The sequence below is a fragment of the Falco peregrinus genome, chromosome 2 (assembly GCF_023634155.1).
Source record: "Falco peregrinus isolate bFalPer1 chromosome 2, bFalPer1.pri, whole genome shotgun sequence".
Taxonomy (NCBI): Eukaryota; Metazoa; Chordata; class Aves; order Falconiformes; family Falconidae; genus Falco; species Falco peregrinus.
The window spans coordinates 12,451,714-12,479,210 of record NC_073722.1 but is presented as its reverse complement, the minus strand read 5'-3'; the positions used below and the strand labels follow the sequence as shown (position 1 = coordinate 12,479,210).

The following is a 27,497-nucleotide window of genomic DNA, read 5'->3' as shown; positions in this document are numbered from 1 at the left end:
TATCTTCTTCTTCCCTGCCTCTTTTTGTCTGTTTGTTCAATATTAATTCATTGGGACTGTTCAGATGCGTATAAACAAATGGTTGAGTGTTGGCAGGGCTGTGGCCCCTCACGAGCTTTAGGCAGAGATCCCAGTGTCAGCCCCCAGTAGCCCCACACCCTGCGGATGAGGAGTTACTGCCTGATGCCCGATAGCGGCAGAGGAGAGTGCAAGTTCCCCTTCCCTCTGCTCTTCATTCCTGTTGGAGCCAGCTGGATATCGGAGAGCATTGAAGCTGTCAGTTCACAGGGTTCAAAGCTGAAATTTCTTACAATCACTGAACAGTTTTCCTTTTGTTTTTACTTCCTCTTCTGTTTCCCATTCCAGCCAAGTTTTACCATACAGCAAAAATGAAAAAGTTTATTGTACGCTATAAAACCAAAGTCCCTTGCCCAACCCTCGATAGGTACTGCTTCCAAATAAAAGCGGGAAATACTTGAAAAGTTATGAAGGTGGTTTAAAAAAAAAAAGTTTCTATGCAGCAAAATTCCAGCAAAGCAGCGCGGGAGGAGTTGTGGGTCTCTCTTTCATACACAAATGCCTGGACAGGTATATAGGTTTGGATTTTTGTTTTTTGAAAGTTTTCTGTAGAGTGGTGAAGCTCTCTGTCGAGTCCTAATTTTCAGTGGGAATATCTTTTGGAAGTTGAAAAAGTTCAAACAAATGTTGCCCACTCAGTAAGCCTCGGGCTTCACTGATCTGAGCACGTGGCTGTTTGTAGGACTTGTTGCAAGTAACTGTGAAGGGTGGTAAATTGGAGGAGTTACCTTAGAGGCATTTCTTAGGAAAATAACAGTGCATCTAAGTCAATAAACCTTCTGTGGCTTTCCTGACTATGAAACTATAATTTTCAAGTTTTCTGTGACTTGCAGGGCTGTTAACATGACTTTGTTGGCTCAGGCTAAGGCGTGGGTCTGGTATCGCGGCGTGCCCTAGCACCAGCCTCCTTGCACAACCGATAAGGCATCTGGAGGAGGCACCCACTGCAGTATGATTACCTTAGATAAATCCGTGGGAGCTTTATTTTTCTTTCAGGGCAAAAAGACGTACACATTGTAGCTAGCCAGGAGCGTACAGAAAAATTCAGCCACGGAGAATGACAGAATTCTAGAGCCATATGCTGCCTGTGTCAGGAAAGCAAGATTTAAGCCTTTAGACGATGGTAAATAAAGTCTGGAGTGATCTTCAGTTTTCTTTCCAAGCAGTTTTCTTAAATATGAGAAAGACCATTTGCTATTCTTCATAAATACAGCTTCATTTTAAGCCATTCAAATGCCTTTTTTAAAATGGCATGGTGCATTATCGCTTCTGCCCCCATGGGTATCGTACATTAAGCACTTTTTTTTTTTTTTTTCTCAAGCTTATAATTAATTTTGTAATGATGTTAGAATTAAGTTGTTCAAGTTTTTATTAAATCTGTTCTAAACAATTTTTGCCACCACTGGAACATCCATGAATGTATATATCAAGGAAGATAAATTAGTAAATTAATGGTATCTGGTTTTTATATGGCTTACGAAAAAAAGAGAAAGAACAGGATTATTTTTATAAGGTCACACTTGAGTTATTTCAACATGAATAAATATTCTGATTATTTTCATCTTTATTTTAAACTGCTAAAGAAAAAAAATATCCCTACTTTTCTCTTAAGTTCGTTTTGTTTCTTGAGTAGTTTCTGAAGGCCTGAATGGGGTTGTCCTTTTTGCCGTAGGACTTTTTCTAACCTGAGAACTTGTGTTTGAGCCCTGAAAACCACCCTCTGTTACATTTTTTGGGAAAGCACTTAAGTGTTAAGTAATTAAGAAAGCTGTGAATAAGAACCTGTATTTCTTTTCATTTAAAAAGTCACTTGCCAACTGTGCAAAAGTCAAACCAGGTGTTCGGGGTTTTTTTTTTTTCCTGCTGCTTTTAAAATGACTGCTGTTGTGTTTTAAGATGGCTGGGTCCTGCAGCGGTTTAGGCACAGGGAAGGGCAGGCAGAGTTACCAGGACATTCAGGCTCGGAGCTGGGCACCATCGCCTGGGGTGAGGTGTCATACTGGGCAATTCTCTGTTTATTACCACAGGAGGGTAACATATAATCACTTCTGAGGAATAGTTCCGACTGAACAACCTTGTGTGTGGTAATCTGCTAGTATTCGGTTGAGGAAGACAGTTTGAAATAATAGGCTTCACTGCTGGCTTTTTATTTTATGTGTGTGTGTGGGTTTGTTGTTTCTTTAAGATGATACGAAGTGGAAAATGTTAAACCTTACCAGAAAACTCCCCATGCATCTTACAAACATGTACTACTATCTACCTCACCTTCGAGAGTATGAAGATGCCATTTTCCCAGATATTATTTTTGGGCGACAGAGAACTGGAGGTAGGAAATAAAGTTTGGCTTATATTTTCCATATGTTTATATTTTATATTAAGTTCTAGCAATGAAGCATATGAAGTTTGCGGTTCAGAGTGGGTTTTCTCCCTAAACTTTATAATGTTGCCAAACGGAGTAAATTTGAACAGGGATGGCAAAAGCGCTTTTACCATGCCCATCCAAATGTCAAGTTTTTACCCCAAAGTATTGTGATAAACTCTGAAACACCAACAAAAAGTAGTCATCATTGAAAAACAGTGTTATTTTTTACTTTACTTGTATATTGATATAGCTAAGATGCATTAGCTGACATTTTTCCCCCACAAAATTAGTACGAGTGAGGAAGCCAAGGAGAATTTATAATGCCCTCAGTTTGCTAAGGTTAGAAGCAAATGGAAAGGCGTTATGTTCGCTTAAAGGATATTAATAAATCTTCAATGTAACTTTTTCATCCTCATGAGAAATCAGGTGACACCTGCACAAATGATAATTAATTCCTATATACAAATTACAAAGTTTCATCTTCTCCTCACTGTTAAGTGATAGGTAAAAAGAACATTCAAAAGCGATAAGCGAACAAGGAACAATTTGCTGGGTTTTCTATTTTGTTGAAATTCTGACTTTTGTCAGGGGTGATTTTACATAAAGAAACGTTTGCACCACTTGTGATTTAACTATAAAAAATCCTTGCCCTTGCCTGTGACAATGGATAACTTTTTGCAGTCTTCTCATTAGTAGGTGTAGTTGTAGCAACGTGATTGAGTGCTGTAGTTCTCACTGGAGCGCCCGTAGATCGGTGTCAGTCTGCAGGAGATCAGAGGTTGTCAGCAAAGGGGTTTGCAAAAAACCGTCAGAAAACCAGATACACTCACAAGCAAGGGAAAAAAGAAGAAAGGAAAAAAGGAAGAAAAATAATAAGTAATAAAAGAATGCTCTGTGTTTACTTTTCATTTATTTGTACATGAAAATCACAATAGCAAGACGGCAGTTTAACAAGTACAGGTTGACCTTTGGCATGCAAATCCAAACAAAACCCCAACGGTTTAGCAGGTTATGTGCTGGGAAGGAACGCCGGAACTTTTCTGACATTTTTGAGCTGATGCTGGCATGGGTGGTGAAGTCTGGAGCAAGTCACTAACTGCACCTACTCCTTCAAAGTCTGCTGCTTCCTTACCAGACTCACAAGGTTTTGGTGAACAGGAATCATCTGCAAGGACTAAGAATTCCACAGGTTTACTGAGCTGTATTAGGTAACTGGTTTAGGTTAATGCCCACACCAGTGAAAATGGAGATGTCCTGCTTGCAATCTAAAGATGTAATACAGCACAGGTTTGCTACCAGTAGAGTCTTTGCCAGAGACAATTTTGGTTCCTTTCTTCTTAATAACAATAACATCCAAGGTCCTTTCTTCTTATCATTGATTATGTCAAAGCCATTGATTCATGTTAATTAAACAGCTTGGAAAAACCTTTGAGTTGGATCCCTTTCTGAGATACACAGCGCTCACCTCTTGTGAGAACTTGCTCACTGGAGCAGTGTCGGTTTAACTCTTACTCCTCAGACCTCCAACTTTATACCAAGAGCTAGCACTTGTTTTGCAATACCCACTTTTGAAACTCAGCAGCAGATACCTGTGTGTTTGCTGGAGGTGGTAATACCTCCAAGTTCTCAAGTGTTGACAGCCCACGCAGCATAGACCTGGTGGTTATACACAGGCACAGGTGTGTCTAACCTGAACATAGCTGGTTAGCAAAGTTCTCCCCTTCCAGGTAATCAAGCAAATGCTGTCACAGTACTATAGGAGAATTAACTGTCACCAAGTCTCATGGTCACATCACAATTAAATTGTAATTTAATTGTAATAGAATTAAAATGTATTTTCAGTTTCCCTTTACCTGGCTTAAAATTACATGGTTTGTGGACTTTTTTCTTTGCAGTTTCACTGGTGATGGGTATTCCTACCGTGAAAAGGGAAAAACAAGATTATCTGATTAATACGCTGCATTCCCTACTGTATGAACTTTCTGAAGAGCAGAAGAATGACTGTGTAATAATCATCTTTGTAGCAGAGGTAAGTCTGCGCGGAAAGGTGCAGTATGCTGATAGAAAGACAATGTGGAGATTTATGTCTTAGTGTGATTGTGTAGGAGAGGCTGCAAAACACTGCTAGCTTGGCCTTTGGGGGGGGTTTCTTCAGGGCTGGAGGAGGCAGTGAGGAGTTAGTGCCTCGGCATTCATATGTGGGAAACCCACTGTAACTCAGATGACCGAAGGGTAAGAAGTCGTATCACATTTACAAACACAGTTGTGGCAGTCAGATTTTCAAATAAACCCCTATCAACTCATGATTTCTCTCTGAAAGTATTCTACTTCAAGAGCGAAATGCAAATCCTCCACAGAAAAGTTCCTTAGAACCTGAAAAAAGTAAACTTACTCGGTCTAACAAAAGTTCAGATGATTTATCTGCTGGTTTGGTACCATGCTTCACAAAGGACATTGACATGCTGGGAGCCTCGCTGCCTTCGTGTGCGATGGCTTTTCTTGTGAAAAAGAAAACTGTTCAGAGACTTGAACCATTCCATGTTTAGGAAAGTAAACAGTGGTCAAGGTAAAATATTAGGCGTAAATGACGTTTTTTATCATTCCGAAATGTCTTGATCACATTGGAAAAAAAACTACAGAAGGGAATTAGCTAGTGATAGTTACTTGAAGGTAAAAAGACTGTGCGATTATTCAGACTTCATAGTTGTTCTGCATATTTCTTTGTCCTTCCATAAGGAACATTAAATTTCATACGAGTGTTCGTTAACTGTTAAAGTTTGCTTTTTTAGTTCAGTCATCACTTAGAGCAGCTTTTGCAGCTGTAATACTGTCAAACAGAACATAGTTCATTTTATTTAGGTCGTGACTTCCACTTTTCTGTTTGGACCACAGAGGTAAGTAGATAGGCCCGATTTTAGTGACTGTGGATCCTCTTCAAGCATCAATCTCAGGAGCTGAACTTATTTTACAATCGCTATTTCCTAATGAAGTGCCCTGGCAACGACGGGCTTTACCTAGCTGCCAGTAGGATAAACTTCTCTTACCGGGCTTCAGAGAGCTCCGTGAGTTTTTAAGGGTTAACATCTGAATAGTACAGTCTCCCACTGTGGACAGTCCTAACCGGGCACTTTTAACAAATAGTACCTTTGGTTGTAGTAATAGTCCATTTCAGCCAATTCAGGATTAAACTACATTTGTAAAAATCGGTCTTTCCCCTTTCTTCCATCCCCAAAGTCGCGTTCTTGCAGCTTCCTTTTTTCAGCCGTGCAGTAAATTAGAGCAGGTTGATCGTGCTGATGTGAGAGGTGATAGGAACATTTTATGATGAGAGGAGGGCAGGTGTGTTCACTGATGATGGATCCACACCTCCTTTTTTCCCAGAAAGTTTCAGAGGATCAATGTAAATGTTTACATCAGAGGTTAAGTCAGTGTAACTTAATGACTGAAAGTGATTTGCAGGGGTTTGGGTGTTTTTTTCTTAGCACAGTTCTTTACTTACCACTTCACATCATTTTTACTTACTACAATTTTAGTATGTAGCTGGTAACAAGTATTTTTTACAAAACGAGTATCTAAAAAAAAGTATCTGAACTGCCAAGGCAGGTATTGTATTGCTTTGGAAATCACATCCATAAAACTTAGCACTCTTTAGTATAGCTAACAGATGTGTTTTGCACACTAAAACTGTTACTTTACGAAACAGCAATGAATAAGTACGTCCTCAAAATTTCCGGACTAAGAGCTGTAAGCTTGTTATATTAGGAAGAAGCTCTAAATAAAAATTCTAAGTATCGCTAGCCTTAGAAAATTTTGCTTAGGTGACAGCTCAACAGCCTCAGGCTTCTTTGTGATTTTGGGGTGATCAACCTGAAATGGCTCTTTTTACTGACGGTCATATGACTGATTTTCTGGCATAACTGAAAGCTTTGGAACAGAACTTTAGGCAGAAAATGGCTTGGCCTCCTGCAGAAGCAGTGAAAAAATAAAATGCAGAAACCATAGTGGAGATAGTTCAGTTCTAATCTCAACTATGTTGAAAGTTCAGTTGGCTTGAAAATGCGATACTGTCCTTCAGTAGAAATGCTGCTATAACATACTGCTTTTATTTGGAATGAAAAGAATAAAAATGAAGTGTTTGCATATAAGTATTCCCTACAAAATGTTGCTGAATACAAAAATGGGTGACTTGAAATGAACCTCCCCTTCTTTTTTTTTTTTTTTTCTTTCAGGTGAATGCACAGTATGTTAACAGAGTTGCAGAAAGTGTTAAAACCAGGTAAGTCCTGTAGAGTGTAACACCCAACAGCGAGTAAAGACATTCTGAGGTTTTATGGAAAGAGTTAGAGCATTTCAGCAATAAATTACAGCTCTGCCATACTGAAATGGTACCGCTAATGAATGAGGCAAAGGTGCACTCACTATGTGTATCGTAACATACTGAAATTCAGAACAGAAGGATTTATTTTCCTTTTCTTATTTCATAAATATGCCTTAACTAATCAGACAAGGTCTCAGCTTAAGCCTCCGCTAAATATTTACTTGAACCGAAGTCTTTTCTGCACAAAGTTAACGATGCGATTCAAGGCACCTTGAGGCTACATGCGTGAGGTCCCCACTGACTTCACAGCCCTGCAATGCATTCTGATGTCTGTCGTGTTTTCTAGTTGTCTTTGTCTCCTCGTTTGCCTCTTTTTCATGAAGAGGCATGGACTTTGGACAGCAATGGGATTAAGTTTATAACGTGAAATACTATTTTATGGCGGGTAACATGAGATGGGTATTTTTTACCATGCCAAATCACTGCAAGAGCTGTCAAATGAAGGCTTAGTTCCCCCTGCAGTTTTGCTTGCTCTTATCTATCGTTCTTTCCTATAGACTTTTACAGCATCTTGTGCCTGTTAAAATCCTTAGAGCAGCTCGAGAGGAACTACTAAATTAAAATGTTTGGGCAAAAAAATACACTCTTCAGTAGGTTTATTTTGTCTTGCAAAAGCTGCTTTCTAAGAAATGGTAGAGGGTAGCCAACAGTCACAAAACAGGTGAGGCTAAAGGCCCTGATGCCCAGCTGACTGAAAGAAGCAAGAGATGAAATGTGCATCATGCTGCCATACTGGTGTTGCTGGTTTCTTTGATGCAGACTTACTTGTGAAGTGGTTACTCTGACAGGACCCCACTTTGGCCAGTATTTGAGGTGAAACAGCCTTTCCCTTCTCTCCTTCTTTAAAATGACTACAAGAGAGCTCTCAGTCTTTGTATCAGTGTTTTATTATAGAATCATTTAGTTGGAAAAGACCCTTAAGATCATAGAGTCCAACCATTAACCCAGGACTGCCAAGCCCACCACTAAACCAAGTCCCTAAGTGCCACTTCTACACATCTTCTGAATACCTCCAAGGATGGTGACCCAACCTCCTCCCTGGGCAGCCTGTTCCTATCCTTGACCTTTTCAGTGAAGAAGTTTTTCCTAATATCCAGTCTAAACCTCCCGTGATGCAATTTGAAGCCATTTCCTCTTGTCCTGTCGCTTGTTACTTGGCAAGAGAGATGGACACCCACCCAAAATAAAACAAAACAGAAAACCCTGAAGAAGATCATTGGAAACGTGGCCCTTTTGCTTCACTTTTGAGGCTTTTCTGCACATCCTGCTCCACTCAGGGTTTTTCCAGGCTGTATTTAGGGTGCAGATTTCCCCCAGAAGTGAATTAATTTTTATGATTTATTTATGTTTTTTGAAAAAAATTCGGCCAGAGTGGATGCTTTGTCAGTGTTACACAGTAAGACTGAGATTCTTTTTCATAAGCATCAGTGATCCTTTTTTTCCCCCACATATTCTGCAGGAAGGAGGAGATTTGACTTCCAGATTTGGCTCCTAAAGTCGATTACACATTTTTTCAATGACTTTTTCAATGGAAAATTTAATCCTTGGAGCAGAGACTAGATCCACAGTGCCCATACCAAACTCCCACTCCAGGACAGTATAATTTTGGCTAGAACATAAAATTAGAGTTCAAGCAAGTGTGAGGAGCTGTCATGCAAGGGGGAACAGTTGTGTGTAGTTCTAGATAGTGGATTTGATTGTGAATTACTGCTGCATTCTGGCCACTATCTCAGGATTACAAGTAGGCATCTATAGACGCAGGAAGGGCAGGATTTCTGAGACACACTTTTTTTCACTGTTTTCTGAGACTCATGATGAGTTACTGTCCTGTCTGTTCTGGTGGTTGTCAAAGACCCCTTCTTGGTTCCTAATTTGCCACCCCTGTGACTTAGTTTCTTTGCTGGAGTTGTGAATTGCATTTCTGGAGGAACAGACGTAACTCTGTGGAGCTGCTGTGCGTGGTTGCCCTTAAAAGTTATTTTGAGGAATGGGGTCTCACTAAGCTTCTCTTCTTAGCTTCCCCACAGAAATCCAGTCTGGAGTCTTAGAGGTTATTTCTCCTCCTGCTTCCTATTACCCAGATCTTTCCAACCTGAAGAAAACACTTGGGGATTCGGAGGACAGAGTAAGGTAAGATAGCTGTATAAAATCTAAGAACTTTTGCTATGAGTATAAAACGGAAAATTCTGCAAAAGTCAACACTGTTTGAGATGATAATGTTTTTGTATTTCAGAGCTAATGGACAGCAAGTGTACTTTAAAAAAAATTATTACACAAGGGGTTTTTGAGGAAAGCTGTGCTGCACAGCAGTGTCAGGGTCAGAGCCAAGGCTTCTCCTCTGGGTCTTGATTCTAGGCATCCCACAGGTTTTAAACCAGATGGATCATGCCAAGGGGCGATAGGCTAGATGATCTGGTCATAAAGGAAAAAATAGGAAAATCTTTTATGTGACAGGTAAGGGAGATGCTCTGTGAGCACACAAAGGAAACCCCATGTGGCCCCTTAGCTGACTAGTAACAGCTACTGTGGGTTTAATTAATGACCTAACTTTTGGTGATCGTGGACATTTTATACTACTGTTAATAATATATCCTAACTGTGATTTCAGTCGCTCATGCGCCCCAAATTCACTGAGACAGAGATTATAATTCAACAAAATTGATTTATTGGAGGAAAGTAATTTTCTCTCAATCAGCAATAACTAATTTGTCAGAAGTTTTCCCGACAGTGCAGCAAGAGAGCTGCACTACTGACAGTTTAGGTTGGAGGAAATCAGCAAGTGTATGCATATTGGGTTTAGAAACCTTTTATCTTTCAGAGCATAAGCATGTTTACATATTTATACTTAAGTTTCAGATATGATTAGATTTGAATCAGACTTTTATGCCAATATTGATTAATTCCTCTAGTCTTTTAGCATTGATAGCAAACATCAGCTTTATAATCTGGTGAAATGAGAGACTGTACTTTGTAGAGAAAAATCTGTGTTTTAAACAGATTTAAACCTGAAAATGAAGCTTATCAGCCTGCTTCTGTGTTGTTCATCAGTAAAAGTACCTAATTTTTGATCTTTAAATAATCATTGTGTGCTGACCTCTACTGTTCATAATGTAATGAGTAGAATCTTTAAGTCATTTGACATGAATGTACTTGTTAGGCATTTAGTTTCAGGCTGCATTAATACAGATCAAAATTTTTTGCTTAGTTAATGTTAACTTTTATAGGCAAGTCCAATTGTTTACAAATGTTTACACTGATTATAGAGGAATTTGTATTCACTTAACAATGAGTTAGAATGCTCAACTTTACAATTTTACTGTAGAGGAAAAACTGCAAAGCATTAGAAATGCTTTTATTATAGAAATAACTCTTGCAATCCCCCCAAAAAGCTTATCAGAATTTGCTGCTTATGTTTAGGTGGAGAACTAAACAGAATCTGGATTATAGCTTTTTAATGCTATATGCCCAGCCTAAGGGAACATTTTATTTACAGGTATGTTCATATTATCATTAAGTAGCTGCAATAGATCTGTGCTGATTTGGCAATTTTAATTTGTTTCAAAGGCCTCGAGAAGAACAGCAATCTGTTGTCATTTTCTGTGTATTTTGCCTGTGGTCTTTACAAGCATCCACAACGTTCTGTGTTTATATACATCCTGCAGCCAGGTACTATTTGATTAAATCCATCTGTACCTTCCTGTCATTTGTGAGGTTGAGTAAAGGTAACTGAAGCATGAAACCCTAATTTGATTAGGTTAAGAAAGTCAGTTTAATGTGTTTTCACTTGGTGCAGCAAGACAGAAGAGTGGTGGTGGGTCCAGGTTGTAGCCCAGATCACAATGAACCAAAACCCCCTTACAGGCACGGAGACGTACCGGTGTTGCGATGCTGGAGACAAGGTTAAACTGCAAGCTGGTACAGATCCTAAATTCTCCAGAGGATTTAGAGTATTAGACTTTAAGAAGATCCCCATGCATTCAGGCTTAAGTTTAGCCATCATTCTAGGTTTTTGTTAATTTGCACTGCACAAAGATGATAATCGCCACCAGAGTTTGCCAAATTTATCATGACTGTTCAATAATGGAACACCTCCAGAAAATTTCATGTAGCTCATGAATGTCAACAGTTTTTTAAAAAAAACTCAGAACAGCGTTTTGTTTAGTTCTTGGTTTTCCTGGGTCTTCTCCTGCTCCAACAGGCCTCAGACTCTGTATCACTTAAGTACATCACAAGATTACCAGAAGCAGATGACCACCAGAGCTGGCATCTTGGGCAAGTCTCGTCAGCATTTAACACAAAAGCATTGCAGCTGGGCTGCTCAGGAGCCTGTGCTCTGTTCTGAAATCTGGCGTTGGCACAAGAGACAGGTGGACAAAGAAAAATGCCATCTATTGAACAGTTAAGGTTTACTGGAAAATGAAGTATTTTCCCATGACTTTCATATGTTTTCAAGAGTGCTACCCAAGTCTTCTAAGTGCACTAGAGCATTAAGGCACGGTGAAGGGAAATGTTAAGCATACTTAATGGCCCTTTCTATTACAAAGTTCTCTGAGCATTCATGCTTGCATGGAAATTACTTACTTATGTATTTCCATTTTTAAAGAAATTTTGAGAATATGTGGGGTTTTTAACTGAGACATCATATAAGGACTGAACTGTGTTATTTGGATATATTATATATATATCCCTATATGTATTATATAAGGACTGAACTGTGTTACAGCTGGATTGTGATGGGCTAGTGGCAGTTATGGCTGCATTCAGAATTTTCTTAGAAAGAAACTATGCCTTCCTCATACCGTTACCTAGTATATCCATTTCTTCATTTGTGTGTCCAGTCTGTAGCCGCTTCTGTAGCACAGATGTTGGTCTGCCCTGAGTACAGGTGTAGAGTAGATGTAGCACAGATGCTGGTCTGCCCTGAGTACAGGTGTAGAGTAGATGTAGCACAGATGCTGGTCTGCCCTGAGTACAGGTGAAAAGGAGGAACACAAGCTGCCACGAAGTTAGTTATGATCTCCCTCCATTTGGAAGCCTTGTATTAACAGAAAGCAAATAACTTAAAAATCCCTTTCCTCAGCCTGGTACAAAGATTTACTTCAGCAATCTTAGGGAACACTTGATCTAGCTTAGATTTTATTTAATGTTTTGTCAGGAATAGTATCATTTGGGTGACTGGTATTAACTTATGAATTTCAAAAGAAGATAAGCATACATGATTAGTCTTGATGGCTACAGAACAGTTGATGTCATGAGTCAAGCAAGATCTTTGCTGAATAAATACGTAAACACTCATTCTAGGATACTGCTGAATCAGGATTTAATGAAGTAGCTTTGTGAAGTGAAGCCCATTAAAGCTAATGGGGTTACACTGTGGGTGAACCTTACCTACCAATCAAACATAATCTTTGAAAATAGACAATAAATCCTATCAGTCATCTCAAGCTCTCCTGCTTAAAGCATCTCTTCTACTTGAAGCATCCCTTCTACTTTGCTGGTTTTACTCCCCCCCTGCCCCGCCCCAGCTACTTCTTCTTTCAGGCTTTTCTGTGAAGTCTTCTTAATCAGCAATAAAAAACGAAGAGAACTTTCAAATACTTGTTTCCACTTCCTGGAGTCCACCCCCTGAGACACTTGTGATAATGTCAGAGACAAGATAATGGGATCTAACGTAGCCATAAAAGCAGGCGCTCGGATCCCAGCCTAGCAGTGAGGACATGAATTTGTGCTTTGTGTCTGTAGACTTAGTTCATTCTGTAGTAATTAAACATTTCAAATCTGCAAGCACCTGAAAGAAACTCAGATACAGCAGTTTTGGGGAAGTGTTTTCTATTAGCACTCAGATGAACCAAAAAACCCCACGCATTAAATAGATCTTTTAGTATCTTCAGTTAAAAATCTGTTAAAAACTTCAAATTTAGTTAACTGAACTACTGCCATGCTTTTTTTCAACCTCATTATTTTTTTCTTTGTAGAGGTTGGGGAAGCTTTGTCCATTTATATGTAACATAGATGTATATACTGGTAACATATATTGTCAGCAGCACTTATCTGTGCACCATTATACCATTAATACAATTTCTCCAGTGTCACACACACAGACATACAGACACACACACACACCCATTACTAATCTTTGTATTGATACAAACACACACACACAATTTGAACAGTGATTCAAAATATAAAAATACCCTAATTTCGAAAGGGAGATCCTTTCCTGTCTGATGCCTACACTTCCATTGTATGCTACCATTTTTTTGCTGCTTCTTTGTTTTTACTTCTCTTAGATGGATAACCCATGTAAGAAAAATGAATGAAAACCCATTTATTGTCTATCATTTAGGAACTGTACATAGCCTTGCTATTGCGCCTGTATCTTTTTTTCATCCCCAAGTGCTGATGAGTGAAGGGAAATCAGCTGCGGTTGTGTGTTCTGCTGGTGTCCTCATGACAATGGGGCAAGTGGAATAGACAGTTCATATCTTAAACTTCCGGATCCAGCTGTGTGCAACCACTGCATTATCTCCTTTGGTAGATAAGAGCATATGAAAAACAAGTGACTGTAAGCTGAAGCCAGAAAAACTGGAAGTAGAATTTGGGTACCACATCCTAAACGTTCATAATCACACATAGTGTAACTTACTGAAAAAGAACCGATACTGAAATCTCTTAAGCAATGGCAGATGCTTTTCAAGAAGACGTGCTTTAGTTGAACACAAGTTATAGGGTTCAGTACAGGGTTAAATAAATAACTTTTAACGTCCTGTGCTACGTAGGATTTCAAACTACATTCTCTAATACTCACCTTTTAATGTCAATTTCAGACAAGACTGTTTCGGGCTTCTCACTATGCAAAACTGCTCTCAGTTCATAACCACATTCACACTCCCTTTACATCACAGCCTCTGTATTTTTCATCTTTACTACTTGTGTATGCTTTCTTCTAGTGTTTCTCGATACGGTGGTCTCACTAGGTTTTTGAGATACTCCTCTTTTTGCCCTTTGTCTTTTTTTGGGTGCTCCTCAATTTCCTTCTAAGTATTCTCTGAAACTCTCTGATTCCTTGTTCTTCTCCCTTTACATGTAGCTACTGGATAATACTCTTATCTTACTTAATGTTATGCAAAATTTCTTGTAAGTTCATGTTTGGTTTTTTTTTTTTCTGTTGTTCTCTTTTGCGTAACTGTCACCTCAGCGCCATCGCCAGATCTCAGAATCTGTTAATATGCGTTCATCTTGATCAGTTTTGTCTCCATCTGTCTGGGTTTTGTTATCTTACCATCAGCAAAAGCTAACAGGGTCAAACCAGATCTCTTCACAGGGTCAAACCAGATTTCTTAATCTTGTTTTGCAAACTTTGTTCTGCTTCCTCCCGGGTTCCCTGTTGACAAGGCATTTCTCCCCTGCCACCCCTACACCTGCAATAATGGCCAAATTTAGCTAAAACCTGTGGGTCTGCTCTCTGAAGCTCTGCTGACTCTGTGCTGAGTCAGTTGAGGACACAAACCCAGCAGGAATCCATGGGTTGGGTTTTTTTTTCTCTCCTAACAGTCATTTCCTACTTATTTAGCTTTCTGAACCAGATTCCAGCACCACCAGGCAAGCCCCAGGGCCAACAAAGTACAGCAGTTAGATCAAATTAACTGTATCATTACACTGCATCCCAACAGCATTCTCCTGAAGGCTGTGTTTTTCACATCCGTACTGAATTCAAACTTTGAATTACTTGCTCCCTAATTATTTCTGGAATTCATTTATTTCCTTTGTGTTGTTACCTCTAAACTCCTTGTCTGGACTCATTATCCTCAGCTTTAGTAATGGAACAGCTTCTGGCTTTTCAGATCCCCTTATTCTTCTCTGAAAGCCGTGCAAAAATGCAGCCAAGGCCTTTCCCATTTCCTTGATGGATGTCAGTCTCCTTTTCCAAGTATCCTCTAGCTGGCTCTACTGCTGTATTCGGCGTCAGCCTTCATAACACCTCAAAAGCTCTGTGTATTCCTGTCCTTCAGTGCGATTCACAGCACGTTCCTTCTTTCATGACTAGTATTCCCTGAAACAACTTGCTTTCTACTAGTGTCTCAGGACTCATCCACAGTTCTTCTCGGTCACCTTTTAGGTACGACAAAGCCTGCCCAGGCTGCTCTACAGATCTTCCATCCATTTGCTTTAGATGCCTCTCTTCTCAAACAGTTTGCTCCTGCTGCTTACCAGTGCTTCTACAACTTCAGTACAAACTGTCTGCTGTCTTCTTCCTTAACCTCTATCTTTTTGCTTCGTGTTTTCTGTTAAGTGAGATCCCCTTAAGGTACGGAGGCCGTCCTTACTCAAGAAAGTGAGGAGCACTCATGGCATTATAGTCACTTGTGTAAATAAATACTTAGTGAATGATACTGAAACAGAGATATATGTAGAAGCTAAATAGCAATCCACTGTACTTTGGCACAGCTTCGGTGCACACTGCACACCAGTCAAACACAATCCAGTTATCGCTTACACACGGCAACGTCACCACCCCCTCTGCAAGCAATAAAACTACCACTTGCCTTCTCTTTTTTGTTGCTTTTTTCCCTCACCTAGCTAGAAGATGATATAATAGCCAAACCTGGTTATATTCAAAGTATAAAAGACTTTGCTGCTAAGCAGTCCCAAGAGTGGATGATTCTGGAGTTCTCCCAGCTTGGATTTATTGGTAAGTATTAAGACCTCAGCAGGATCAGTTGGACTTGGAGCTGCATAGGTCAAGTAGCTCTCACTCAGAATTACATTTCAAAGCATGGAAGGACTCGTATCAAAACTCCCTTGGTTCTTCAGGAAAGCTCCTACCAAAAGTCTTTTACTTTTTGTGCTCTTTAAAACTGTCTTTTTAATGCAGAGTGTCCTCAGCATAGGATCCAGTGGCTGGGTTCCCATAAGAAGCAAATTGTTTCATCTCAGGGTACTATGTGCTCCTGTAGTGTGTAGTCTTTTCAGGAACAGAATTTGAACAATCAATTAAAAAAAAAAATCCACTTCCTTTCCTTTGTGGAGCAGAACATGCATCCCATATCATAGGGAAGTATTTTTGTTATTTTTAGTCTAATTTTCTTTTTATATTTTTTCTCTGGTTCTAATACTATTTACTTGTGATAACACCTTACACGTGTTAGGTCAAACAAAGAAACCTAACAAAATATCCTGATACAAACAGCAAGAGAATGAAATGAACAGTGATAGTATTTTAAAAGCAACACTTCTCATACCTAGGTCTTAATTTAAAGATAGTCAGTATAGTATTGCCAGTGAAATTGCATGTGTAGCATTTTAAGGAATTATTCAGACTCCATTTTATCCGACACACTGATAGAGGTGACTGGCAGATTTGTGTTTGGAACCAGGATATAACTGTGTGCTTTATTAACTGACTGGTTGGCTGTGTGAGAATATCTCCAGGCATGGGATGGAAATCTGTTCAAGATCCTAACAAGCTGGAGGATAAGCAATTCTTCAAAGCTGGACTCTGTGTGAAATTTTCACTAAATATCAGAATTACATCCATGTGTTTAAGACAGGAGTAAACATAAAGCTGGTGTTTTTTGCACAGCAATGAAAATATCTGAATATGCAACTTCTTGTCTTGCTTTCAGGAAAATTGTTTAAATCGGAAGACTTGCCACTCATAGTGGATTTTTTTCTCATGTTCTATAAAGATAAGCCCATAGACTGGCTTATGGACCACCTGCTCTGGGTTAAAGTGTGCAATCCAGAAAAGGATGCAGTAAGTATGTCTATGAATTTATGAACATAAGTAATATTCAAACAGTCTTGGTGGCAAAATAATTTATTTTCAAAAAACAGAATAGAAATCTTTCAAACCTGACTTACTTTGGAGTTTGTGGGGAAAGATCTGCTGCAGATCTCTAGAGTGGCACAGTGTTTGAGCCCATTAGGGCACGTGGAGATGCCTGACACAGAGATTCACATTTCCACACCAGAGCTGTTTTGCCTCCATCAGCTCACAACATGGACAGCACAAGCTCACATCTGCCTGCAGCTGGTCACGTAGGCAACCCTGCAACACCAAAGAAAATTTTGCATATGTAAAGCTACGTGGGCTACCACTTGCATAACTTTCTGCTGACCTGCTAATATGAAAGTCAGTAAAGCATACAGTTTTGCAATCACAGTCATTCTGAATTTTGCGTACCAATTCCTTTCTTTCAGGAAGCTGAACTTAAGTGTTTTGCTTTAAATCTTTTGCTATCTGGGAAAAACACTGACTGTTTGCCTGAAAAATAACCAAACGTGCAGGGAAACACGTAGATTGATCGAACTAAATGACACTTTTCAATAAAAATGAAAGAAAGAGTTGTGTTGAATTGCAAAAGGTGCCGTTTCTAGCACTACAGGTGAGCCAAATGATATGCTGAGTATTTCTGTATGTCCTTTTGTGTTTTTTCTCTCACCAGTCTTTGGTGCTGGTCACTGCCCACACACTTCTTGTATAACAGACTGTGCCATAGAGGACTGACCAGAGCTTCTGCTCCTTCTTGGTTTTTAAGGCTGAAGAGTTTTATTTGATTTGTGTAGCTAGTTTTTTTTTACTTTTGCATTAATAAAGAAGGGAGAAGAGACAGACAGGAGTTGTGCAGAGCTGGAGATGGAGGGGAGCGGAACAAACAAGCTTCAAGTTTTACTGCGTAGCAGGGGTGACCCCTGGGGATAACGGAAGGTCCCTGCTTCTACACTTAGTGAGGCCACTGGAGGAGTCTCTGTTCCCACTTCATACAGATAAGAGTAAGACATCCTACTGCATGGGTTAAGCTGGCTCATAGGAGTCAGAGTGAGCCTCAAGTACCTTTAATTTAGGTTCTTGCCAACCTGTGATAACAGAATTAAAAAAAAAGATACTGTTATGTTAACATCACCTATTCTAGATCTGTTCTAGCATGTGCCAACTCAATGAAACATTTTACTTTTATTTTTTAAATGAGTCTTCTAGCTTATAAGACCTGATTCACCCTTAAAACAAAGCTGTGCTCCTGAAAGGCAGGCAGGCAGCTCAGGCGCGTCTGCCCTGGCCGAGCTGAAGCAGAGCGGTATCAGCAAGTTTCTAGTGAGTTTCACTTCTGCAATTGCAATTTCAATTGCTGCGGGCAGCAAAAACCTATTGAGACACGTCAGTCTCGAGCAGCCCTGGGGTGAGAATGACCAGCGGCATGACCTGCTTGGACTATTTGTGGGAATGCAGAAAGTGGAGGCTGGGAGAAGAACAAGGGTCCCGGCTGCTGCTGCTCCTCTGTTCAACAGATTAAGGCAGTGGGCTTTCATACAGGCGCCAGAGAGGGCAAGCTGACAGAAATCCTCACGCTTTCCCCTTTCCGAGCAACTAAGGATGTCGCTAAGTGATCACACACTGCGCCTCACAGGAGCGCCAACGGGGCACCAGGTTGTGGCTTTTATGTGCCATCCTGTGGTGATGGGTGTCTGGCGTGTTTTCAGCCTGGGCTGAGTATTAACATAGCAAGATTCAGCCACGTCTGTTCACTGAGCTGGAAAAGACAGTTTGTGATGATCAGAGCCATCAGATCTCTGTGTGGTTCAGAAACTTCATGTTTACCTCCTGTGAACCATCATTTGTTCTGGGGGCCACCGTACAAAAGACGTGGGCCTGTTAAAGCAAGTGCAGAGGAAGGCCACAAAGATGATCGGAGGGCTGGAGCACCTCTCCTGTGAGGACAGGCTGGGAGGGCTGGGGTTGTTCAGCCTGGAGAAGGGAAGGCTGCGGGGAGACCTTACAGCGGCCTTCCAGTACTTAAAGGGGGCTTATGAGAAAGACAGTGAAAGACTTTTTACCAGGGTCTGTTGTGGCAGGACAAGGGGCAACAGTCTTAAATTGAAAGAGGGTAGATTTAGATTAGATATTAGGAAGAAATTCTTCACTATGAGGGTGGTGAGGCACTGTCCCAGGCTGCCCAGAGCAGCTGTGGGTGCCCCATCCCTGCAGTGCTCACGGCCAGGCTGGACAGGGCTGGGAGCAACCTGGGATACTGGAAGGTGTCCCTGCCCGTGGCAGGGGGTTGGAACTACATGATTTTTAAAGGTCCCTCTGAACCCAGACTGTGGCTCTGTGATCATATGCAGCAGCACATTACCTAGCAAGTGTGGCGGGGACCAGCAGGCTGCAGAGGGGAGCCCTGCCCCAGCGAGGAGCCTTATCTCAGTTTCTGCACAAATGACCACACCAGTCCAGTGCTGCTGGTTATTCTCAGCCGCTACCCTAAGTAGCTCTTTTGGTGGTGCTGCCGTAGCATAACAGGAGACATGCTAGAGACCGCGTTATTATAGGGGATGAACTGCAAACCCTGTCGGTAGAAAGTTCGCAAATTTATTTTCTTCTAATGATTTTTTTTTTCTAACAAAAGTATAGCGTGCTTTTCAAAGAAACAGCTGCCAATGGATCAGTTTGCATGCATTGTGTTTTTACATTGTTTTGCTGAACATCTGCTGTGGGCAAACATAAAAATACTTGGTTCTTTTTATAGCCTTCCAGGTGTTTTTGAACTTTTAATTAGTACTACTGTGGAAACCATAAATCCCCCATGAGTTTTGGTGTTTAAACCAGCTGAGTGAAGTCTTTATCCCTTCTAGCTTCAGAAGGTATTGATAAAGTTTATGTAACATTTTTCTTTTATAGAACTGAAGGCACTTGACTGAAGAGGTAAAGACATTATCCCCTCAAATCTAAGGATGTAAGACCTGTGACACAGAGAAGTTAAATGATCTTCCAAACTCATATAATAATTCTGTGGCAAAACCGAGGGCAGAGCCCAAGGAGTCTCATTTTAGCTCATTGTTCTGTTCCCTGCCATTATGCTTCATTACACCTCATTAATTATTGTAGCATGTTCGCTTCATTGTATCAAACTATGATGCTCTATAGATACAGAGCTAAAATTACATTTAAAATAGTAATTTGCTATCATTCAAAAATCAAGAAACTCCAAGATTAGTACCAATTACAGTTATGTAATTCCATGGTATATATCATGTCACAAAGTGTACTTGACTGGAAAATCGGGATTGAAATACAGTATCCCAAGTGCTTTATCAGATTATAAGGTAAAAGATACATAACTTATAGTACAGTACATTATAAGCCTCTCAAACATAGCAGCAAGAGCCAAAATGATAAAGGTTGAAATGTAACCAGAACCTATCTCAAGAAGGTCACTTTTGGTCAAAATAGTTTAATTAGAATGATACGGCAAGGCCAAGAGTTGAAATGAAATTTGCCAGAAACAGTTAAAAAAAAAATCAGTTTCAGATCTGAGATCCATTTTTGCCACTCTGAGGTGTGATTGATGGCATACAGTGCAGAAATCCCTACATTAGTGGTGGTTGAGCCTTTAAATCTACATAGCACCATGACTGGAATTACAAGTTCAGGTCTAGAAACAGTGTATTTGAAATAAGGTGACTGTTAATCTAACAGTTATTCATTTAAATATAGATATTAAATACAGAATGAAATTGCTTTATGGAACTTAGTGTCTCTCTCCTTCATTTAAGTACACCTTCATTCCCTTTTATTTTACTTTCTTTCCAGATACACTGTGAAAAGGAAAAGGCAAAGTTACGTATCCGTGCTAAACCATCTCTCTTTCAGCATGTAGGAATTTATTCATCATTGGCTGGGAAGATACAAAATTTGAAAGTAAGGACAAGAAATTAATGCCCTATTTCTAAATTATAAGCTTGTGTTCCAACTTGTTTCTCAAATCAGTTTCAAGCATTGCATCTTTGGCATTAGATGGCATTTCCCTATCCAGTTACAGATTTGGGGGAGAACGCTGACCTGGGATCTGAACTGCAGGTGGGGCACACTGCTGCTCCACAGACATCTTTGCATCTCTAATCTGAACACTTGTACCAGTCATAGTAGCATTTCATGGCATGTAGGAACCCTCTCTGCAGCACAAGGTTTCACGTGCTCTGCACCATTACAGACACAAACGGCTGTGATGATTTGTTTTGGCTGAATAATCTACCATGGACTATTAAGAAGAAGGTATACTGGTACCGTAAGGGTGTGGCTATTGTGACGGCCATAGATTTTTAGGGAGAGTTTGGAGGGGAAACTGCGGATCTACCGTGTATCTGATAAGGACAAGAGCAATCCCCAGACTTCAGGGATGTCCTGATGGCCCCATTTAGACTAGCTGTGAGATCATTGGAATTGCTGTGTTGGATCAGACTAGAGGTTCACCTAGCCTCTAGCGGAGACCAGTATCAGATGTTCTGGCAGAAGGCATAGTAGAAAACTATGAAATAGCCTACTGTGGTGAAGTTTATTTTGAAATCTAGGCAACTGAGAAGCAATCGGTACAGCTCTGTCTGCAAATTATAACATTAAGTCTCAGTGATTACACTGAAATGAATATTCTGTTTGTGTTAGAAATAGATTGTGTATTTTTGACACTGAGGTAATTATTTTCTGGAATAGCTTCCTGTAGTAATTCAAGATATAGGAGCACTTTTTTTTTTTTTTTTTTTCATTGTATGAACGAAATTACATTTCTTTATATCCAACAGGATAAAGATTTTGGCCAAAACGTGCTACATAAAGCACATAATAATCCACCTGCAAAAGTGGATACAAGCCTAAGAATATACCAGCAATATACCTTGGAAAAAGTTTATAAAGGAAAAGACTGGTTTTGGGCTTCAGCTCCAGTGGCAGGTGACTACATCAGCTTCACCTTTTTAAATCCACTAAAAGTTGAAAAGTAAGTATCACATGATATAGAATATGGAAGCCTACATGTGTCCAGTTTGGAAATTACTGAGTCTGTTCAAAATCACCAGGGCTTAACCATGCGCATAAACCATAGCCTCTTTACTGACAAAAAATCAATGATTTGCAATTTATCTGCTCCCTTTCTTGACCTTCCCTCCTGAAATACATTTTTTCCTTGGTAATTAGAGAGCTTCTTGGATATTTTCCCCTTTATTTCTTCTGTTAAATTCTCTTAAGATAATTCTCAAAGGAATTTGTTTTTAATTAATGATATATTATAATGATAATATATAGGATAATATATATAACATAATAACTCATCAATGGAGTCAGTGAAAGCTTTATTTCTATAGTTGTCAACAGAAAGGTTGTTTGCATGATGTCAAGTCAAAGGCCATGTCCCAGACCACACACTTAGCAGCGTAGGTGAAAGCAAAGAGAAAATACAAGTATTGTGGGGAAATGATGAAAAGTGAATTAATAAAGGTGGGATTCAATTGAAGATTCAAAGACTTGAATGTAGGTGTTTACCGTAGAGATGTCTACATAAGGCAGATGTGTAAGCTCCTACTATATGTGGCAGAGATCTACTTGATGCAGTCAGTGGAAGCTAGACACCTTCATCTCATTCTCTGTTTGGTCACCTGAGTCAGTTGCTGTGACTGCATGGAGTGTATCTCCATTGCCTGTAATGACAGCTTGAACACTTGGGTCACAGCCAAACTTCTAATTTCATGTGTTTGGATCTACAGCCAAAATCCACCTTGCATGTTTTTCTCGTTCTAAAAGATGAAACTGTCTTCTCTATCTTCAAATCATTCAGCTTGGGTGTATTTGAAAGGAAGAGACACCTGTAGCTGGAGACAGGGAAGTGTTTTTCAGAAGGACTTACTTTATGAACAATACAAACTGAGGTTGGCAACAAAAGAAGCAGTTCTGCCTGGTTCAGCAAAGTTTCTTCTTCTCTCTGTGTCAGACTGGAGAACAGATCTGAGTTAAATAACCCAGCAAGAAATGTGGTTCCAGGAGAGTGTCTCTGACACAAATTACCATAATGACCATATCTCTCTAATGATAATTCAGAGAGAAAACTCCTTCACAGTTGTTACACTTCCTCGCCAAATTGGTCACAAAACTGAGACTTCCATTTTTGCAAAGACTGTAGATGTCTCATGTATTTAAAAAAAAAAAAAATCTTAAGAAAGCAAGCCTGTATCTCCATCTAGTGAGCTGCGCTAAATAACAGTCGTAATAAACACTGGTGTTCTGTGATCAACAGTTAACTAGATTTTGCTTTGGGAAGCTTGGGTAGCCTGTATTTTTGCATGTCCCTGTCATTAGGAAGCTGTACTGGATGAAACTCATTTACAGATGGTATTGCCTAATCGCTAGTCCCAGCCTCATCCCATTGCTATCCTGTGAAAATGTATAGTTAATCCTGTAATATTTGGTGGTCGTCTTGAATGTTTGATACCAGAAAAGGGAGACTGATGCTTTAAATTTCATTAGCCCTTTTTGGATCTAAAAGCCTAAGAACTCTAATGCCAGACATTTAAAACCAAACAGGGATTTTTATTCTTATTTTTTTAATCTCATAATTGTTTTTTGCTTGGATTCTAGCTTTGACAGTGCTGCTGTTCATTGGCTATAAAGGAGATTATTTAGAAGCACCTGAATTGAACAGTATTGATAAAAAGGGGGATTCTCTTGGCATGTAGCATATGGTCTAGCAGAAACAGGGATTTTTCCTGCCATTGCATTCCAAAGGCCCATCTCACCTTTGGCTGTAGGATGATAGGAACAGATCAGAGGGCAGATCTTCCTTAGCTGTTTAAACCTGGAAAGTTAATTTATTTAGAAATTGAGCACTGGAAAGGGGGAACACTTGCATTCCTGGCTCCAGCAAAAGACGGTTTTAATGCTTGTTCTGTTTAAAATAAAAAGCTTCTAATATGATTTGATCACACAGTGGGAAGTTTCAACGCCTATTTCTGTTCTTTATAGCCCACAACTAATTAAAGAAAAGGTATTTAAAACTTTCTATCAAATCTGGAAAGAATTACTTCCCTAGAACTTTTCTAAAGTATAGAATACCTGGAAATAATATACCTTCATATCATCAGGTATTTTTTCAGGAGTGGTAACATGGAGCACCCAGGTGACAAACTGTTTAACACCACCGTGGAAGTGTTGCCAGCTGATGTAAGTCTCTCATTTCCAACTGTAATGCACAGTGCTATTTCATGTTAAGAATGATGTTCAGCATAAAATGTCATGCCCTAGAAAATATTTCTGGAGATTTTATTGTTTTGTTTTTTTACAGGAAATGCTAAGGAAAGAACTGGTTGACAATGGAGGTAAATTTAACTACCCAGCAACCAAAGACGGATATTTAAAAATAGGTAAATTGATTACTGTCACTTCGGAACCAGAAATTTTGTTCTTACATATAGAATATTTCTGCATTTGAGAATTTTAGTAACTCTGTAATATTCCAAGGTGAACTAGTGACAAAAAGAAACCCTTTGCGCTACTGCACATTAACTGCAGTCTCTGCAAGGTCTTAACAGGATGTATTGGGTTTGTGTGGCAAGGTTTTGGTAGCAGGGGGGCTACAGGGGCGGCTTCTGTGAGAAGCTGCTGGAAGCTTCCCCCGTGTCCAATGGAGCCGATGCCAGGCAGCCCACGCTGGAGCCAGCCGGGCCTGAGGGGCTGCGGTGGGGGGCTGCCTGCCGGGGGTCCCGGCTGGGGCAGGGCAGGGTGTGAGGGGTCCCCTGCGGGGGAGGGGGCGGCAGGGACAGCGTGTGGGGGGCTGAGGTGACCCCTGTTCCCCTGCGCTGCTGGGGGGGTGGCGGGGGAGAGACGATCGGGCGGGAAGGTAAACCCAGGAAGAAGGGAGCTGTGGGGGGAAGGTGGTTTTGAGGTTTGGGTCTATTTCTCGTTACCCTACTCTGATCTGATTGGTAATAAATTAAACTAATTTCCCCAAGTCAGGTCCTTTTTGCCCATGGCGGTAACGGAGGGCGCTCCCTGTCCCTGTCTCAACCAGGCGCCTTTTGCTGCATTTTCTCTCCCCCTGCCCGGCTGGGGAGGGCAGTGACAGGGCGGCTCCGGTGGGCACCGGGTGTCCGGCCAGGGTCAGCCCCCAACATCGGATAATTGATTCTGGTTTGGATTTTGCAGCCTTAGCTGAAGATAAGGATTTCTTGATTATGACAGCATTAGCTTGTGCTCCAACCTGAAATGAAGGGGAAGCATAAGGCAATGGAGAACCCCCTTTTGACCCCCACCCTTGCTTCCCCTTCTTCCTTCCTCAGGGTGGTGCGGGGCTTCTCTTAAATGAACTGGGGATTCTCCGCGTGTTTGCCAAGGCCCGGGTTCTGCTGTTACCTCAACTAAAATGCTACTATGCAAACAGAAACAGACTATTGGGAGATATGCTTTGCTTGCCACTTTCTTCTGTCTTTTCTACCACATAACTGCACTTTTCTCCCAATGAACCACTTTCACCTCACCAGGGCTTCTGGTTTGCTTTGACTTGCTCCTCTCTCCCACCTCGGCTCCTCTCTCCTAGCTCCTCATGGCTGTTTTGTTCTAAGTAGAGGTCCAACCTGAAATGCTGGCAACTCACAGTTGCACAAGCAAGTTGATCAGAAATTAATATCAGACATGGGATGAGCGTTTTTCATTTGTCTGCAGCGATTTAATGCCAGTTTAACAAGGTTAGTTCAAAAGCATTGAACTGGTGAAAAAATGCAGCAGAACTGGTCCATGATTCCTAAAAATATCTTTTTAAAAATAATCTTACTTTTCAGAAAAAGCTCTTTTAGATTATTTACATGAACATGTGCGCCATATGTATATGGTCACTACTAACACATATAAAATTTTTTTTTAACATTTGTAGCTATAGATTTTTTGTTTTCTTGTATTCTTCTCCAGCTCCTAGTTGCTGTAACTGAAGGAATGAATCCTTCTTGTTTATAGCTTCATCTTACTGTTTGACCTCTTCCAAAAGATTTTTTCCCCTAATGTCCTATCGCTGGAGTTAATTTATAATTTGGAATTTAGAGCTTTTGTATAAATTTACTTGGAAGTGTATTTCATTCTGATATAAGCTTTTACAGGTCTTGTTTTATTTTTTATTTAGGGGCTTTTGAAAATGGAATTGCAGAAGGCAGTGTCGATCAGTCAATAGGAAAAATACAGGCTATTCGTTTAATGGTCAATTCTGATTCTCCTGTATGGGCAATCATTAGTGAGGTAAGCATGTTAATAAAAACATTTTAATTAAAACTTTATTAAATGAATTTCAGTTCTTCTTACCATACAGTATTGATAATCATTAATTTTTATTTAATTTTGAATGGGACTTTGAATTATAGTAATTATTCAGGGGAGAACTTAAAATTTACTTCATGGAAAGTGCTGGAAATACTCAAATGGGGCAATTCTCCAGTTTTGCAGTGCTGTAAGTACAGCCACCAGAATTTGGGTCATGATAAACCAACCAACCAAAGGAGACAGGGAGACTTTTCTAGCTTTTCCAGTCACTATCTTGGATATTAGGTATAATGTGCAAATTTTTTCAGATGAACATGTTACTTTTTTTTTAGTATTCAAGTTTCACCCAAGTTTCTGAATGCATGTGAACCCATAAGTAGGAAGTATTTGGCAGAAGTAACTGGAGAGAATTACTGAGAATTACTACAGCCTTAAACTATAGCTATAGTTGGAACAAGGGAAAAGCTAATGTCTTAGGCAATGCTTCTGCAGATTTTAGAAAATAATGTATTTTTGGTTTTTTTCAGGTACTTATCAAGGCATCTGAAAACTGAAAAAAACGATTTCTTTTGCCATGTCACTTGTTACAAATTGCTTGTAAACTAGGCCAACAGCAACAAAAAACTGGCTGGGTGAAAAGAACAAATCCAAACCCATTTAATTCTTAATACTGTGTATTAGGAAAGAGTTGAGATAATATTGTTTATATAAAGATTTAATAGTTAAAAGATATAAAGAACCCAGTTATGTTAGTAATTTCTATAAGATATTCTTGATAAGGTGTTTTATATAAAAATCTCACCTTAGCATGGCAACATTCGATACATATTGTGATAAACAATTGATAAGGCATTACAGCCTGTCTCAGGGACTTAAGCAAAAAAGTATGGTAAGTTTCACCAGAACTAAAAATATGGATGTTTTTGAAAAATATTAAGGACACAGTTTTCAACTCCACTAAGAACTAGTCAGTTTTGGAGGGAAAGTAGAAACTGAAAAAAAAGTTGTCAATATTCATTGCAAGTATTTAGAGCAGTCCACAGAAACAGGAACATCTTGAAAACATGAAAATGAATCTCAAACTTAACAGAAGTGTGTTTCAGCCTTAATGTAGCATAAGTTATGTTTAATATTTTTTAAATAGGAAGTGCCTACAATTTACCATTTGAATAACTTGAAACTTAAAGAGGTATTGTTTGGAGGATTGTAAATCTTTTCAGTGAATTGTGCATTGAATTAAATACAGAAAATAATAAGGGTATTATGTATGACTATATTTTTGTAGAAAGTAAATTATTTAAATAAAGTTTTGGATCCTATAATTTGACAGTCAGTATGTACTGATACTTAATTCTTGGTCACAAGGCAAAACTCAATATAAATTTGAAAATAGAAGGTATACCACAGTAGTCTGATTTGAAATGTTTTTGAGAAATTACAATCCACCTTGGACATCCACCTGTTAATGTGCAGAATTCCTGGATTGCTTCCTTAATATTTGCAGCATGGTTGTGCCCTCATTCTCCTGCACATGCATTGCATCGTAACAGCAGACAGCGAGAAATAAACTGCACTGTACACTTGTGCATGGATTTATATTAAATGGGTTAAATTAA

At 39.7% G+C, this 27,497-nt stretch overlaps 1 protein-coding gene across 7 annotated transcripts in view; it reads left to right on the top strand.

Moving 5' to 3' along the window:
* The window catches only part of MGAT4D (MGAT4 family member D), a 39,934-nt gene extending 12,437 nt beyond the window's left edge, over positions 1-27,497 (top strand). For 4 of the 7 annotated variants that reach the window (XM_055797411.1, XM_055797413.1, XM_055797415.1 and 1 more), the window contains 13 exons: positions 2,264-2,404; positions 4,336-4,469; positions 6,670-6,716; positions 8,835-8,948; positions 10,236-10,311; positions 15,399-15,510; positions 16,445-16,575; positions 20,407-20,514; positions 21,393-21,586; positions 23,721-23,799; positions 23,921-23,999; positions 25,748-25,860; positions 26,409-27,497. In XM_055797411.1, the coding sequence (XP_055653386.1) occupies positions 2,264-2,404; positions 4,336-4,469; positions 6,670-6,716; positions 8,835-8,948; positions 10,236-10,311; positions 15,399-15,510; positions 16,445-16,575; positions 20,407-20,514; positions 21,393-21,586; positions 23,721-23,799; positions 23,921-23,999; positions 25,748-25,860; positions 26,409-26,435 (1,355 nt within the window). In that variant the 3' untranslated portion in view covers positions 26,436-27,497. Of the gene's footprint in view, positions 1-2,263; positions 2,405-4,335; positions 4,470-6,669; positions 6,717-8,834; positions 8,949-10,235; positions 10,312-15,398; positions 15,511-16,444; positions 16,576-20,406; positions 20,515-21,392; positions 21,587-23,720; positions 23,800-23,920; positions 24,000-25,747; positions 25,861-26,408 lie in introns of those variants that run through there. The other 3 variants (XM_055797412.1, XM_055797416.1, XM_055797417.1) reach the window with 3 other exon arrangements.